Source organism: Cervus canadensis, chromosome 33, assembly GCF_019320065.1.
Source record: "Cervus canadensis isolate Bull #8, Minnesota chromosome 33, ASM1932006v1, whole genome shotgun sequence".
Classification (NCBI taxonomy): Eukaryota; Metazoa; Chordata; class Mammalia; order Artiodactyla; family Cervidae; genus Cervus; species Cervus canadensis.
Window position 1 is genome coordinate 23,133,687 of NC_057418.1, and position 17,804 is coordinate 23,151,490.

The 17,804-nt window shown below is 41.7% G+C and overlaps 1 protein-coding gene across 5 annotated transcripts in view; it reads left to right on the plus strand.

Moving 5' to 3' along the window:
* Positions 1–17,804, plus strand: part of MTHFD1L (methylenetetrahydrofolate dehydrogenase (NADP+ dependent) 1 like) — a 174,146-nt gene that overhangs the window by 35,696 nt on the left and 120,646 nt on the right. For all 5 annotated transcript variants that reach the window (XR_006267200.1, XM_043456896.1, XM_043456899.1 and 2 more), the window contains 5 exons: positions 1,088–1,176; positions 1,455–1,552; positions 4,288–4,461; positions 12,196–12,332; positions 14,635–14,681. Coding sequence is in view for 4 of the 5 variants with exons in the window: in XM_043456896.1 (XP_043312831.1) it covers positions 1,088–1,176; positions 1,455–1,552; positions 4,288–4,461; positions 12,196–12,332; positions 14,635–14,681 (545 nt within the window). In the remaining variant the exon portion in view is untranslated. The remainder of the gene's footprint in view (positions 1–1,087; positions 1,177–1,454; positions 1,553–4,287; positions 4,462–12,195; positions 12,333–14,634; positions 14,682–17,804) is intronic.

Consider the following 17,804-nt stretch of genomic DNA (forward strand, 5'->3'; position numbering starts at 1 on the left):
TTTCACCTTCAACATCAGTCCTTCCAATGAACACCCAGGACTGATCTCCTTTAGGATGGACTGGTTGGCTCTCCTTGCAATCCACGAGACTCTCAAGAGTCTTCTCCAACACCACAGTTCAAAAGCATCAATTCTTCAGCGCTCAGCTTTCTTTATAGTCCAACTCTCACATCCATACACGACTACTGGAAAAACCATAGCCTTGACTAGATGGACCAAGGAAGTCCTAATTTTCTCAGTTTTGATGGAGAGTTGGCTCTGTCACTTTTTTTAAAAATAATTTTATTTATTTGTTTCCTTTGGGCTTGCTGGGTCTTTGTTGCTACTCAGGCTTTCCTCTAATTGCAGCAAGTGGGGGCTACTCTGTAGTTGCAAGGAGGGAGTGTCTCACTGTAGTGGCTTCCCTTGTTGCAGAGCACGGGCGCTGGGGCGCACGGGCCGCAACAGTTGTGGTTCCAGGGCTCTGGAGCACGGGCTCAAATAGTTGTGGCAAATGGGCTTAGTTGCTTCACACACGGCATGTGGGATCCTCCTGGACCAGGGATCGAACCTGTGTCTCCTGCATTGGGCACACATGTTCTTTACCTCTGAGCCCGGCTCTGTCACTTTTAGGACAAGGATTTTATAAAGCCTGATCTTTCACATAGCACTTTACCTGGGCTTATTCTGTAGGCATTTAGGTCTTCCTTTTTATACTTTGTAATCATACATGGAATTGCTTTGACTTTATATGTGTTGTTTAATCATACATATAACATGCCAGGCACTTTTCATACCATATCACATCCAGTTCTCACAAAACTCTGTGAGGTTGAACAACATTAATTAACAAGCCCAAAGTCACAATTGCCAGTAAGAGGTAGAGGCAAGATTTTAATCCAGTCAAACTCTAAATCTGTGGCCCAGTTGGGAGCCCGAAGGCTATGCCAGGACCTATCTGGTGATCTACTATCTGTAGCTATGCCATGACACGCTCACTTCCTTGGTTGAAAATGAGAATGTCGTTCATCATCTTGGCATTTTACAGGGAAAAAACAGTAGGCTACAAATGACGATATGCTGAAAGTCTTTTTTTTCCCTTCCCCAGGGAAGGCTGCATGCGTTTCTCCTGGCGCCCATGGTATTAGTCCCATCGCCGAAGATGTGAGTCTCCTTGCTGCTGCTCTGCGGATTCAGGTTTGTCTAACCCAGTTATTTGAGAATTTTTAAATTAATGAATGCAAACTTGTTAAAATTGAACTTGAATCTCACGTTTTCTTTTTTTAAGAAAATCCTACACATTTAATTACATGTGAGTAAAATTATTCCCGAGGTCCACTTGGATTATTTTGCAACTTTTGTTCCTTTTCATGACACAGTATCCCTGAATGATGCTTAGTATTTTCATAGTTTAGATACGTAAGCCGTCAGCTTTTACTTGTCTAACATCCCTTCCTTCCCACCCCCTATTAAAGAACATGGTCAGCAGTGGAAGGAGATGGCTCCGTGAGCAGCAGCACCGCAGATGGAGACTTCACTGCTTGAAACTTCAGCCTCTGTCCCCTGTACCAAGGTATTCAGGTGATTTGTTTATACTATCAGCTCACCTTAGATACCCAAAGTTATCCATTGAATGGGGGCACAACTCAGGGTCTTGTGGCTTTGATGGTAGATAGTGTTCTCTAATCAAATTGCAGCACTGTTTTTTCTGTCCTTTAATTCCTCCAAAATTAAATAATAATGAGCATGTTTACCATATTCTATCGATTCTAAGATGTAGATTTTTTCATACTTCTGAAATCAGCACGCACATTCCTCTCAAAGATGTATCTTGTATTCAGTGGTAGTGTTTTTTCTTAAAATAACAGCACCTCAGATTTGACAAAATATGGTACTTTTTGGAATATGCTTGTCCTTGTCAGAGATGCCCAACACACACAGTCAGCTTGGCCTGAAGGGCCTTGTAGGTTTCTATGCTGGGGGTGAATGACCAACCAAACCAATCACCATTCCACGTGGGAGTGGAGCTCCGCTTTCTTCAGAACATAGTGGTATTTGCTCTCTGACGGGACACTCTGGGACAGTCCAGATGGATATTTTCTTGAGTGATAGTTAATGAAGTGAAAGCTACATATTCCCTCTGTGTGAATTTGGAAATGCAAACTGCAGGACAGTCTCAGCATGTGATTTTAGAACAGTTCGTTAGATAAGCTATCTCAGCCAGATAGATTACAGATGCATTTTCCAGCCTCAGAGTGAATCCCCTATGGTTGCCCCTCTATTACTGAATTGGCCCAACCCCCTTCCTGCAGGAGGCACCCTTAAGGCCAGCGATTAAACAGGTGATCCTGCCTGCTGTCTTGGAATACACAGAATGTAGGTGATAACACCACCAGGAATTGACTCATTTTTCACTTGATAACCAGTTGCTTTTCAGAACTGACCTGTTTCCTTGGGTCACAGCCAACCACTATGATTCGATTATACCCACCAGGCTGGTGAAACCCTCCAAGCTGTGTTTTCACTCCTCAAATAGACTAAACATCTTAGTCATCTTCTGGTTCATTAATACATACATTCCAAGGAATGTTCTTTGTCCTAATCATCCCTATATTAGTGCCATCTGTTTCATAAAATATTTCTTGATTACTTATGTTGTTATCGCACCTTCATTTTTAGAAGTCAGTGAGTTAGTTCTATTCACAGAGAGCTTAGAGAAAATTGAGAAGAACTCGGCCAAATTGTGTACCAAACTCTTTGTACAGATAAATCCACTTGGAGGGGAAAAGCCCTTAAATTGCTTAAGCAAATCTGACTTCTAGAGCCACTGGGGAAAGAAAGTCAGGGTGAGTAGTTTATAAATCACTCAGAAAATCAGAATGATGTCACCGTCACTCTTCAGCTAGTGAAGAGAAAACCTGGGAGATATTCCAAGAGTAGCCTGTTCAATTTAGGAGATTGTGGGAGGAGAGAGACAGAAAAAAAGGTGTAGCCAGGAAGGCAAAATGAAGTGGGACCGTGGTCAGTGAAGCAGGGCGGAGACCCAGAAAGGAAAATGCTAGGGGTTCTGGGGGAGAGGTTAGATGTGTGTGTAGTCACTTAGTCACGTCTGATCCCGTGGACTGACTGTAGCCCACCAGGCTCCTCTGTCCATGGAATTCTCCAGGCAAAAATACTGGAGTGGGTTGCCATATCCTTCTCCAGGAGATCTTCCCCACTCAAGGATCAAACCCGGGTCTTCTGTACTGTGGGCAAATTCTTTACTGTCTGAGCCACCTACCTTGCTGCAGTCACAGAGCTCCACCCACATCCGGGCCAAGACACCCTTCCCTCTCTCCAGCTCAAGTGTATATTGAAAGTAGGTTTTCTGTGACTTCTTGCACGAAGGTCAGGCTTCATGGGTCATGGAGGAGAACACCAGATAATCTGAGGGCTGAGAGTAGATTGTCTGCAGTAGCAACAGAAAAAAATAGAGCCTGCTGGTGGAGAGACCGCTGTGCCCCAAAATTGGGGCTCCAGGACCAATCAGGAGACAGCTGCTCCATCAGACATCAGCCCCCCAGACTAAGTCACAGACAGGTGGATCGGACAAAATCCCGATAAGAGAAGCAGCTGAGCTCAGAAGCCTTCTGAGAAGCTTAGCACATGCTGATTTCTATAGCATTCCTGTTAAGATGAGCGGCAACGTGTGCATCATTGTTTGCCCAGCGACACTCCAGAGTTCCTAAAATTTCCTGTGTCTGAAGTTGAGCTTCAGGGCACTAGCTTCATTTACCGACAGTTATGTAATTAATGAAATATTTTGAAATGCAGTTTTGGACTTGAACTAGGGAAGCGATAGGAAAAGTATGGACACAGATGAAACACAAGAGCATTTCCACATATTTGAATCGCCAAGAGACACATGTGGCTAGCCCAGTAGGAAAGCATTATGCAATAAGCCTGTATTCCTGGTTAAAGAATTCAGCGATGACCCATAGAAGACCTTGTGCTCTAATCATGGTTTTATCTTTAAGGGTGGCCTTTGGGCACATAGTAATATGCCGTCTCCTTTCCTATGGCAGAGGTGTATCCTTATACCTGGGCAGAAGTTTAGAATTATGAGTTTTAGAGTTGTTTCTCTATCTAAAGGAACGTCCTGTTTTCTCATGTACTTTAATTGTTAGCAGTTGTACATAATCCTACTTGGCGAAAAGGACCACAAGGCATTTGATTTAATTGTTGGCGTGGTGGGTGGATGTTTTCTACACTAGCAGCGACCACCTAAGCTGAGCAGACTCTCTTACCTCTTCTGTTCCCCCCACCCAGTGATATCGAGATTTCGAGAGCACAGACTCCAAAAGCTGTGGAGATCCTTGCCAAGGAGATAGGATTGCTTGCAGATGAAATTGAAATCTATGGCAAAAGCAAAGCCAAAGTACGTTTGTCCTTGCTGGAAAGGTTAAAGGATCAAGCAGATGGAAAATACGTCTTGGTTGCTGGGTAAGAGCAATTTTTTAAATCTCTTTTACTAAGAATTCACGTTTATAAAACTCTGTACCCTATTTATATCGCCACACCCCTCCAATCCATCCTCTTCTCCAACTTTGACATTATTTTGTCCATTTCACTTGGTACTCCTTCATCTGATGTGGGATAAGTTTTTATTTTCAGTGCAAACCAAATGAGTCCCCTCCACAGAATGTAAAGTGTAACGAGTTCCTAATCCAGGGCTTGGCTTTCTGTTTCTCATATTGTGTTTTGATCACCCTGGTTCCGCCTTGAATTTTTCATTTTGCTTTTCATGATTAAAATCAAAGTAAGAATTGAAAGTAAAAATATTTTGAGCTGAACATTGTGCTTTTTTGGGTTCTCCTTAGAAATAACATTAGAAAATTAACAGATACTTGTGTGAGATGTCAGACTTTTCAGTTAGTAACCTTAATATTTATGATTTTGCATTATAAAAACTCATTTCTCTTTCTTGCATTTCAGAATTAATGTTGGGTTGTTTACATTTATGTCACTCATTTTATAAAAGGCAAATGCATAGTTTTCTTGTGAAGAAGCATTGGCTTTATTTTGCCTCTTTAAAAAAAAAAAAATACGTTCACCAGCTGAAGAATGATAGAAAACAAGCGATTTCAAATATTTGTTTAATGTGACCCGAGGGAACATCAGGAGACCATATAAATTCCTTTGTTGTCTTGAAATGCCATTGCATTGACTTACTAATGATATATAGGCCAAGGCTTGGGGCACAAAACCTTATTTATTAACAGGAAGAGACGTTTCTTTTATAACTGGACTTGACTCATCGTTGAGTTGTTTTTTACATATCTAATTATTCATGTAAGTGCTCTCTTTTTCTGGTTATAAAAATCATGCATACTTGTAAAATTTGAAAAATACAGAAAGTTATAAACAAAGTATAGACAGCTGTTCACATTTGAGACCATCTTGACACAGATGCAGTCCGTCATAAATGCTGTCGTGCTGCACACGCCGTTCTGTAAGCAAGCAGATTATTAACAGTATGTTGTATACCTATCTCCATGTGAGTCAGCGTAGAGCTATGTTATCATTTTGCATGACTGCATGACATGCTACCGCTCACATCCAGGTTCTTCAGTGTTCTGGGGGACGGGACTGGGAGTGGTGGTAATGGTGGTAAAAATACCTGGCATGAGGGTGGGGTCCATTTTACAATCTTCCCAGCATTGAGAAGCACATCTGTGGCTCAGCCACTGATAATACAGCATGTTTCTAATTCTTCGAGTGTGTTGAGGCAGAAAAAATGGTCTGAAAATATCATAGAGATGTCCCATAATTTATTTAACCAGTTGTCTGTTGACGGGGTCTTAAATTGTTTCCCATTTTTGGCCATTATAAATCGTGCTGAAATCAACAATCACGAGCGTGCATCTTTGTACTTTTATCCAATGATGTTCTTAGGAAAGAAATCCCTAGAGATGAACTCAATTTTTCATTCCTGCAAATAGAGATAAAAGTACAAATAAAGCAAGATAGCATCCTTAGTATCACTTTGTTAATGGTATAGTGATTTCTTTACAGTTCTTCCTCTTCCTCCTTTACCCTCCCACCTCCTTGTCCTCGTCTCAGTCTTCTTTGGTTATTGTTTTCTTAAAGGGATGGAGGGCTAGAGTCATTCTGTGACTGTGTTTTTAAGGAATTCATACCTTGCTGCAGCTCCTCAATTCTGTGGCTTAAACCTCTCTCAGTCCTCCAGACTCATGACAGCTAGATTCCCAATCCTAGTGGGATCCTCTCCAACCTAGGAACCCCAACACTAATGTCCCCATAACTGAGCTTCAGGAAGCCTCTTCGAGAGCAGATGTTGGCCCCATCGGAAGCACCCTCTGGAGCAGATCTGTGGAAGGAGCCAGCTGACTTGGGGGAACTCCTGGGTCCAAGATTTTGGAGTAAATATCTAGGCATCATTGCTTTTCTGGAAGTGTACTTGATAAGAGTTTGTTTACAGTGAATTCATTAACTCTTAGACATGAAAAGTGAAAGTCGCACAGTCGTGTTCAACTCTGAGATCCCATGGACTATAGCCTCTTCCATGGAATTCTCCAGGCAAGAATACTGGAGTGGGTTGTCATTTCCTTCTTCAGGGGATCTTCCCACTCAGGGATTGAACCTGGGTATCCTGCATTGCTGGCATATTCTTTACCAACTGAGCCACTCAGGAAGTGCTATTAGACATGTAGGACATGAAGAACTTCCAAAGCAAATTGAGCATCTTATCCACATATTTGTCATCCCTTCTCCCAGGCTTTAAGTGCTCTTGGTAAGCAGGTTTGCTGGTTTTCTCACCCCGCTTAAGAGCGGAGGGATTAGGAAAACTCAGGAGGATGCGGTCTCAGTTGATGAAGGAGGAATCAGGCAGGCATTTTCCACATGGAGTGGCTCTGTTTTGAGATTGTCAGTATTGGAAGTAAAAGCACAAATCTAGACGAGACCCTGCCCTTCACTGGGAGCACAGTATTGGTATTTCTGAAACAAAGCCTCTGATGGTATCATTATCAGATTCCTAACCTGAAGTCATACCATCAAGGCCTGGCCTCCAGCCACATGCTGGAGAGTGCCCACCTGCCTGGCCGTCTAGGATTGTCACTACATGTTGGCCCATACCCAGTAGGGCATGGTTCTGCCCTGGCTCTGCTGGCCTTTGTGTGAACTGAAGAAGACTGAAGAAAACTGGCTGTATGTTGTACATGGAAGTGAAAATTAAACCTGAATTCTCAAGTAGAGGTTTAACCCCAAGAGATCAACAGTTGTTTTTCTAAAACGGTGCTATAAATTCCCTTACAGACCTATGAAGGAACGAAAATCCGAATTGTATTTCTTTCACCTGCACTGAAAAAGAAGCCACGAATGTAGGACTTTGAGATGTATATATGCATCTGTCACAGAGTTTGATGGTTTTTAGAAAATAAATACCTCACTACATTCTATAAGACAGGAAGGAATAAACTCCCTTCACCAACTCAACAAGGGATATCTTCTTAAGTGTGTAAACTGCCTTTGTTATCTAATCTTTTAATAGCCGCATGTTAGAAATCAGTTTAAAACAGCAAGACAGTCATTTTATTTGTAGTCTAAAATGAAAACTTCATTTGAAATAAAATCATCTTTCATTTTGGCCAGGTCAGTGATGGAAAAGTGACATTATCAAGCCATTCTACACATGGTTGCAGCTTCTTTAGAAATATAAATTACCCATCCATTAAATGGAGAGTTTTTTTCCTTTTCCTGAAAGGTATTTTTTTTAATCTGAAAATTACTTTGTTCCATTGACTAAAAATTTAGCATAAAGAAAAGTTAAAAGGAGAAGACAATCTCTTATTACTCAGAAGTATTCAAAATATTTATATTTTCTTCCAGAATTTTATCTCTGCTTCTATCCTTTTTTACACATTGAAATCATGTCATAAATACTGTTTTGTGTCCTGCTTTTATCCCTGAATACTGTAAGTCTTTTCTCATGCTGTATAAAAATTCAAATTCCCAAGTAATTTTTCAATAGACTTAAATAACAAATATTTGCTATTGTACATTTGAATTCATGTACAGATGTGACTTAAGCATATCAACAGTGGGATTAAACTATAAAACCGTGGGATTAAAAACAATCTTCTACTATTAATAACCCAAATGCAAAACAGATTAATTCGTTTTTAAAAGCTATCCTTCAAACTTTAGTATTTCTTATTCCATCAGAATCATCTGTATTTCATCAGCTACACTTTGCATGGTATTTACACCTACACATCACTTTATTTGCTCTGCCTGACAAAATGAAAAGTATTGGGAATTGTTCACGGAAAGATGCCAAAAGAATCTTAGGGGCTCTTGAGTTTTACATATTTTCCCAGTTACACTAATGAAAAGGAATTTGTTTGAGAACTTGACTCGGAGTGCAGCTGCAAGGCGTTGAGAGTGTATGGGCCTCCATCCGTCCTTCACTGATTTCCATACAGAAATTTTTAGAATTTCTCTGAATCGCGTGGACTGAGCGTGTCAAATCCGTGAATACACTGAATTTCACATTAAAGAAAACTTAACTATTCACATCACTATTTTTCCCCTCTAGAGTGCTAAATACCTGATTTGATTTTATTTATCTTTTAATGCTTCAAACAATTTTGGTCAGTGTAAAAATAACTCGATTGGCTTTTCTAAAGTTTCAGTTTTCTGCTTTGGGTAAGTATTTAAAGATCTGTGAGTTTTTCTTCTGTTCACATGACTTGCAGAGCAGAACAAAATATTTAGAAGCAACCAGGGACTTTGAACTGTTGGCCTCAGTCAGTTGTGATGGGAAACACAACCGAGTGAACCACGATTACCCATTTTTATCATTAGGTTTAAAAAGGTTTTGAAAAAACCTTCCAAATCCTGCAGATGCCTGGGATGAGCATTACGTATTCAAATCCTCTTTAAGCAAAGAACTTTGGAGTTCACGGTTCAACCCATGGCTAATGGCAATAATACTGTCCAACAGGATTCTAGATCTCAAGAAACGGATCAATTTTATGACTTCTTTCTGCATAAGCAATCTCTTTGACCTTTGAGTAAATGGTAAGCTTCTTTTAGTATGAGTCCAAAATGTCACGAGGACTTTCCAGGTGGCTCAGTGGCAAAAAGACTCTGCCTGCCAAGCAGAAGACGCAGTTTGATTCCTGGGTCAGGAAGATTCCCCTTGAGAAGGAAACGGCAACCCACTCCAGTATTCTTGCCTGGGAAATCCCATGGACAAAGGAGCCTGGTGGACTATGGTCCATGGGATCACAGATTCAGGCATGACTTAGCGACTAAACAACAACAAATTGTCACAGAGTACTTTAGTTCATTGTTTACCTGTAGTTGACAATGAATAACAGTTTGTCTTAGGAAAGGTGTCATTTCTTTTCCTAACGTGTTTTGCTCATCTGTTCTTGGATGTGTGACAGAAACGCAGTAGAAATAGTCCTTCACTTCAGCACACTTGTAGTAATAATGCTTCAGAAAAGGTAGAGAATAAGCATGAAATGGTTCCTGTGGGAGGGAGCAGGTGACTCTCCGGGAGGAGATGAAGAAGATAATGAAGCAAAGCCACAGTTCCATCTCCATGAAGTTCTTAAAGAAAAGGAAGTTAGGTTAACATGGCGCTTGTCCTTTCCTAAGTCACCTGAATCATTGGGAACCTGAGCTAAAGATCGTGAGACAACAATTAAGCCAAATTTTGGTGCCAAATGTAGGAATGAGGCAAAGTAAAATTTTTATTGTAACCCTCTTTTGATCGCTCCCCATAAATACTTCCTACTTTCTGGTTTTCCTGAATTGTATTAGTTGGCAGAACGCGAAGCAGTCCTATGTTTCTAATTAAGAGTTGGACGGTTAGCTGAAGCTTTTGGGAGGTCATCTCTGGGCGTGTCTGCTTTTGGCTCTCTCCAGCAGCGATGTGAGTGATCCTTGGGGATGAAAATATAATCCTTCTTGTGACATATTTAAGTCAAGCCTGTATTCAAGTAAAGCCCGTATTCCTTTGCAGGCTGTAAAGGCCACTACAGTACTTAACCTACCCTACGTGTGACCTGCATTTTCTTGAAGGTCATGACGCCTGTGGCTTTTGGCTGGAGCTGTGATTCTCCAAGCAGCGTTCTGGTGGGCTCACCAGCTATGCTGTCGCTAAATCTGTGACTGATTATCACTGGACCACCTTTGAGGCTGTGGCCACTTCCTTGGTCCCCCTGTCCCACCTGTCTCCTGTCAAGGCTTCCCTCTCATTCTTAATTTCCTTTTGCTCTTTTCTTCCAACTGTCCCCTTAGAAACAGTGTTCTTAACAATTCTGTCTTTATCCCTTTTGTCCTTTTTTAACTCTCACTGAGTGGTCATCCCCATTCCCATGATTTATGTGATTCATTGTCCATAAGAACTTACATCCATAGAGAGAACCTAGTGACATCAGACCATTTGCCTGGATTTAATTTCCTGGTTTATTAATCCAGGTGGCCTTGAGCAGGTTGCTTAAAATTGCTGTGCCTTGGTGTCCTCATTTATCAAAGGAAGATAAAAATTAACCCAGTAAATATAAAGCACAGGACCTAGGATATGAATTACCCCAAACTGACTCTCACTTTTATCTGGCTAATGCTTATTCATTTGTCAGGTATCAGATGTCACTTCCTCCAGGAAGTCTTCTTGATGTCCCAAATCTAATTAGATCATCCTTCTGCATACTCTCAAGATACAGTCTTACTGCCATTTCCCCTGTCTCAGCATTTCTCCGACTCATTGTAAATGCCGGTTTAGCTCTCCATATCTCCCATCGGCTGTGTGGCTTCCTGCTAGCTCAGACAGTGAAGAATCTGCCTGCAATGCAGGAGAACCAGGTTTGATCCCTGGGTTGGGTAAAATCCTCTGGAGAAGGGAATGGCAACTCACTCGAGTATTCTTGCCTGGAGAATCCCACAGACAGAGGAGTCTAGCGGGCTACAGTTTGTGTGTTCGCAAACAGTCAGACATGACTGAGCGACTAACCCTACACTACTACTATCTCCCACTGTCTTTAAGCTCTGTGAGGTCAGCAGTGGAGTCCAACATGGTTATCATTGTGTCCCCAGGGTCTAATAACCTGGGCTTAGTGCTAGTCAAGATATATTTGCTGAAAGAGTGATTGTATAGCCGTGGTGGTCTGAGATAGTTGTGTTGCTTCTTTGGGGTCACATCGATGCATTTTTGCAGGTCAGAAAACTCTGTCATCAGTTTTGCTGTGTTTGAGTGTCCTAGACAATTTGGCTCATACCCTCTAACTCATAGAAGACTAAACTGTAAGCCCAAAGAAGTTTTAAAAACTTGTAGCACTGATTAGAATATGCTGAGGAACAATTTCATGGGTCTTTTCTTGGGAATGTAATACTCATCTGTCCTGTTCCTTCTACTGTGAACATGTGATGCTTGGCTTTTTAGGGTGTGTACACAATGGTGAGCCCCCAGAGCAGAGGTGACCTCCTTAGTGTGTTTAGGGGCTGTGGACTTATTCCTTCTAAATATTTGAGGGGTTGTTGTATGGGAAGGGAGTCAGCTAAGTGGGTCTGTAGGAGGCTACGGGAATGCTAACATCCCTGCTTTAGGACAAAGAACTTGTCTAACTGTAAAAGTTATCATGAAATGAATGGGCCACCCTGGAGGAAATGAGCATCCAGCCTGGTTTGTGTTCAAACACGGCTAGAAAAGCCACGGACATTGATGGCAAGAAGGAGATAAATGAGTGGGGACATTAGAGTCCCATCTAATGGACAAGTCTGGCCACACGTCACCGTGTATGGACCACTGACTTAGGCTCGGTGCCCACATAACACCCTCAGTAAATGGCCCTGGAAGAACAAATGCCAAATTATCCATCAGCAAGAAATGACATCAGCTTAATTATTAAATCACTTTGATAGATGTTTATGCCATTTCCTGAAGTTGATAATGTTATTGGCACTACTGCTAAATAACTTTTCTTAATTGGCTCTCTTGATAGGGGTGTATCTGTATCTTGACTTTTAAGTGTGGACTTTGTGATGTAAATGAACCACAAAGGTCCCAGGAAGTTGAGTGATTCAGGGATTTTGGCGTGGCCTGGTCTCTACTGGTCTCCTTCAATTGGTTCTTGTACCATAGGTTGATTTTGCATAAGTTGTCTAGAAAACATTATTAAAGTTAGTGTTTTTTCCCCAAATCAGGATCACACCCACCCCTCTTGGAGAAGGAAAAAGTACAGTTACAATTGGGCTTGTACAGGCATTGACTGCGCATCTGAACGTCAACTCCTTTGCCTGTCTCAGGCAGCCTTCTCAAGGACCGACTTTCGGAGTTAAAGGTAATTTATTTAACAGCTAGTATATACATTGGAAAAGACCCGGATACTGGGAAGGGTTGAGGGGAGAAGGAAAAGGAGGGGACAGAGGATGAGCTGGTGGGATGGCATCATTGACTCAGTGGACACGAGTTGGGGCAAACTCTGGGAGACAGTGAAGGACCGGGAAGCCTGGCGTGCCACAGTCCATGGGGTCTCAATGAGTCAGACATGACCAAGCGACTGAACAGCAGCAACAACAAATACTTTTCAGAGCAAAATTCATCACCAGCAAATGTGGAACTGGTCCATTTCGTCCCTACAAGCACGCCCCACTCCCCAGCGCACCACCCTGCACTCAGTAGGTGGAGGTCTCCTGGACTTGGGCCTCCCGCCGAGAGAGCTGCAGGCGGAGGTCTGAGTGGAGGTCCCCAGGAAACCCATCCCCTTCCTTCACTCAGACAGTGATCCATCCAGCTTTTGCTCAGGATTCCAGCTTTGAGCAGAAGCCCTCCATTTCACAGTTCCTTCTCTGCTGAGTGGTTTTAAAATGCTGCCGTTCATACCATTGTTTTATCATCCCTGCCAAGGTAGAGGTGTTTGCATCGAAACAGTTAGAGACCCCTAGGTCGGCCCCCAAGCCTCATCTCATCAGAGCTGCCGTGGGGGGCCGCAGGAGCTCTGGAAGCTGACTGTGGACTGGGACATGAGATGAAATTCCTCTGTGGCTGTGGGTGTGCTGAGATCTGGCTCCTGCATGTCCGCTCGTCTTTTTTCATCGATTTATCATGAATCATTCTTCAGCTCACTTTGTAACAGCATTCACTGCCACAGTTCTTGTTCTCAGTACTTTGTGGTTTTTAGCAGTATTATATTTCTATTGCTGTTACAAGTATTAATAACTCCTAACTTTAAGTACTCTTAGAATGTCATATATTATGTAGTCCAGTGAACACTAGACTTGGACAAGAAGGCTGGGGTTTTATTTGTGGCTATCTTTCTTACCGCTGTGTGACCTTTAGCCAGTCATAACCTCTCTGAGCCACAATTGTAAAAGGCATATAGTACTAGGCTTACCAATTTGTTGTGAGGACCAAATAGGATATAAAAATAAGGTAAACTAAGATAATAATGGACGCAGAAGGTATTGTTTTAGGAAAGAGAAGTCTTTTTAATGTGATAACTTTACTATTTTGAAGGATAAGCATTATGACAAATCATATATACTATTCACTAAAATAAACTGATAGAGTCTATAATCTGTAAATCTGTTTATCAGGTAGATTTTATTTAGGAAACATTTTTCGGTACTTAAATTCATGTGCATTTTATTTAAAAATTTTTTTTAAAAATTCTTATTGAAGTGTAGTTGCTTTATAGTACTATGCTAGTTTCTACTATATAGCAAAATGAATCAGCCATATATTTACATATATCCCCTCCCTGCTGGGATGACCACAGAGCATTCAGTAGAGTTCCCGGAGGTGTACAGTATGTTCTCAGTTAGAAAACTAACATCTATTTTCTACATAGTATCAATAGTGTATATGTGTCAATGCCAATCCCCCAATTCATCCCACCCCCCTTTACCGCCCCTTAGTATCCACGTATTTGTTCTCTATGTGTGTTTCTGTTTCTGCTTTACAAATAGGATTGTCTAGACCACATGTGCATTTTAGATAAAGCGTAGCCACATCTAATCATTAATGAAATAATCCCATGTTTGGTGCAACAGCATTTGGTATGTTATGCTTGTGTGTGCTGTGTGCTTAGTCGCTCAGTGGTATCCGACTCTTTGTGACCCCATGGACTGTAGCCCACCAGACTTCTCTTCATGGGGATTCTCCAAGCAAGAATACGGGAGTAGGTTTCCATGCCCTCCTCCAGGGGATCTTCCCAACCCAGGGATCGAACTCAGGTCTCCTGCATTGCAGGCATATTCTTTACTGTCTGAGCCACCAGCAAAGCCCCAGAAGACTAGAGTGGGTAGCCTATCCTTTCTCCAGGGGGTCTTCCCGACCCAGGAATTGAACCGGGGTCTCCTGCATTGCAGGTGAATTCTTTACCAGCTCAACTACCAGGGAAGCCCATATTATGCTTACCCTCTACAAAGAGACCGAAGTCCTTCAGTTACAGAGTGGGACGTGGGGTGAACATCTCCCCTTTCTGTTCTCCTTTGCCATACCAGTAATGTTGCTTACTGCCTGTACTTCTTACATCTTGGGGATACATGCCTCCCTGTTGGGTTTGGGGGACGGTTTCTCTGGGGCTCTTGTGTAGCTATACTTGGCGACTCATCTCAAACGCCACCTGCTCTGTTGTTTAGGAGGAGCTGCAGGTGGTGGATACGCCCAGGTCATCCCTATGGAGGAGGTAAGATTTCAAAGAGATGTGTCTTATGTGTCTGTTTTTCCCTCCTGGAACCTTATAGACCCATAGTACTTTATCCTCCAACCCAAAGTCCTAAAGGATCTGAAAATCAGAAATGTTTGCATGACTCATTTGGGGGCAGAACCTGACATTTACTGTTAGGAGCTTCTTGTGGATTTTGTCTATGCTGCTTGTTGTAAATATTCATATATTTTTCTGCAGAAATACTGTTTTTGATTAATGGATGCTGACCTGGACCTTGCTTGGAATGTTTTAGAAATAGATTATGTACGTCACACTACCTTTCTGCATTCCAAAAAATTCTGAATCCTGAAACCCACCTCAGGGTTCTGGATGAGAGGATTCAGGGTTGTCTCTCCATCTGTTATTCTGCTAAATTCGCGAAGGCTGGACTCTTCACCTTTGTGGATTGAGACCTCGGAATCAAATCCAGCCGGCCGTCTGTATCCCCAGGTTCCACATCCATGGTTTTTAACAGTTGCAGCTTGAAAACACTCAGAAAAAAAATCTTTTTCCAGAAATTCCAAAAAGCAAAACTTCAATTTAATGCACACTAGCAGCTATTTCCATAACATTTACTTGGTATTGGGTATTTATGATAAGTAGTCTAGTGACGATTTAGATTATGCTGGAGGATGTGTGTATGTTTGTATACAAATACTACCCTATTGGACATAAGGGACTTTGAGGGTCTGGCTTTTGGTATCTGCGGGAGTCCTGAAACCAATTTCCCATGGAGGGATGACCATAGTTACAAGGAAGAACGACCCAAAAGTGGCAATGGTGTCAATTCTTTTTTCTCCAAAATCACTTTCTTCCACCCTGAGTAACTCTTGCTGGTCCCATGGATCTAACCCATGACCAGGTCCCATCAGTTCCACTCTTTGCATCAGTCTCTTGGGTCAGGTTCTAAGAAACCTTCCTCAACCCGTGTCTGAGCAGGTTACTTTCCTGTTATGTTTGTCTCAACAGGGACTCCACCATTCTCTGTCCAGCACAACACAGCCGGTCCCCATGTGCCTACATTCCTGCCATCTCCCCAGCCACCCGCCGTCTCAACTTCCCGCACACCACACTCTCTCTCCACCCTGTCAAGCTACTTGGATTCCTGCTCTCTTGTCTTTTGGTTCAAAGTCTGGAAGATTTTCCCCTTCCTTTCCTGCTGTCCCTGCCTAGCCCACACATCCAGCTTCTACTCCATCCATCCAACACATCTCTTCCCTCTCCCCGTTTACCTCCCTGTGGTCCCACCGGCCTTGGGGAGTTGTAGCCGTCAGCACTTAGCCGAGCATGCCCAGAGCCAGGAAATACGTGTTAGTTTTGTTGAAGGACGAAACCTGTCTGTCTGTGCTTAGTCACTTAGTCGCGTCCAATTCTTTGCAACCCCATGGCTTATAGCCTGCCCGCCAGGCTCCTCTCTCCATGGGATTTCCCAGGCAAGAATACCAAAGGGGGTTGCCATTTCCTTCTCCGGGGATCTTTCCAACCCAGGGATCAAACTCATATCTCCTGCATCTCCTACACGGGCAGGTGGATTCTTTACCACTGAGCCACCTTGGAAGCCCTTTGTTCAAGGAATAGTTTTTTGTTTTTTTTTAACCCATGGAGATCTTTAAATATCTTTAAATATGGGAGTGAGAACAAATCGTCCGAGGCTTTGCTGAGGAGAGCCCTGGGCCCCACATTTGCAGGGGCATGAGTAATATTCATAAGCCAGGCATCTTCAGAGCCGGGGCCAGGTTGGAGATGCAGTGTAAGGAATGTGGCCTGGGGAGCAGCTCAGGATTTTGCTGTCAAGGATGGAAATAGCCTTGGTGTTGCGTTGTCATGTGACATCACCTGCCGATGCCAAATTGAGGCGTCAAATAGTTAGGGCTATCTTATGATAGCTGAGTAGGTGAAACACTGGCAGTTTGTTCTTGAATTCGAGGACCTCCAGTGTCTTCTCCGTCTATCCATCCTCAGCTCTGAGCAGAGTGCCTGCTGGAGTGCCTATATTGCTGTTCAGAAATTAATTCCTATTTTAAAAAGCTACTTGTATGTGTTTTAAAATGATTGCTTCTTTACAAAAGTGAAAATCTGGAAGCAACTTAAATAAAAAACGTTGTTACATATGCATGACTATACAGCCCCTGTGAACAAGTAGCCATACACAAACAAAATTATTACACAATATTTCTTTTTCTTTGCTTCTTTATTTTTTAAATTATGAAAATATGATAGCACATTTACAGGAGACTTGGAAAAAGTAGAACAAAGTTACATATAGTTCTATGATATAGTACAATTATTTTTTAAGTAGACAAATTAAGGTTTTTTAGTTGGAGTTTTAATATCAAACTCTCAAAAATTAATAGAATGAATATACAGAGAAGTAGAAGGATATAGTAGACCTAAAAAGCAATATAAACCAATTCAATGTAATTAAGATTTATACAATTTTCACACAACAGTAGGATACAAATTTTATTCAAGTTCCCCATAGACTGTAAATTAGGAGTCACTGGAACATATCCAGGGACATAACAGCAGGTGCAAAAATTTCATGGTCTGAAGGTATTGAAATCATACAGAGGTTCTCTTATCAACATAGAGAAATACTGTATTGTAAAAAAAAAAAAGTCAGGGAATTAACATGTGATGCAGTATTATTAACTAAAATACAGATTTTGTTCAAATTTCACAAAATTTAATGCCAGGGTCCATTATTTATTTTCATACCTCATTCAAGATTCCAGATCATATTTAATTTCATTGAGCAGCTATAGCTGCATGCAACAAATTTTGATACATTTTCTTTTCATTTTTCTACTATGACAAATATTTTCTAATTTCCCTTGTTATGTCTTCTTAGGTACACCCATTATTTAAAAGTGGACATTTTATCTCCAAATACATGGGATTTTTAAAGTATCTTTGATATCAATTTCTTTTAATACTAATTTCTCATTTAAAAGCTTTCTTCTCTTCCATCACCCCCTGTATTTTTTCAGTCTTCTGACTTTATTGACGCTTTCAATGGCTAAGTCAAAGATCTCTCTTTTTAAATGTCACATTGCACTTGAAAATATGTGGGTTGTTTTCAAATATCTTTTGATATTGATC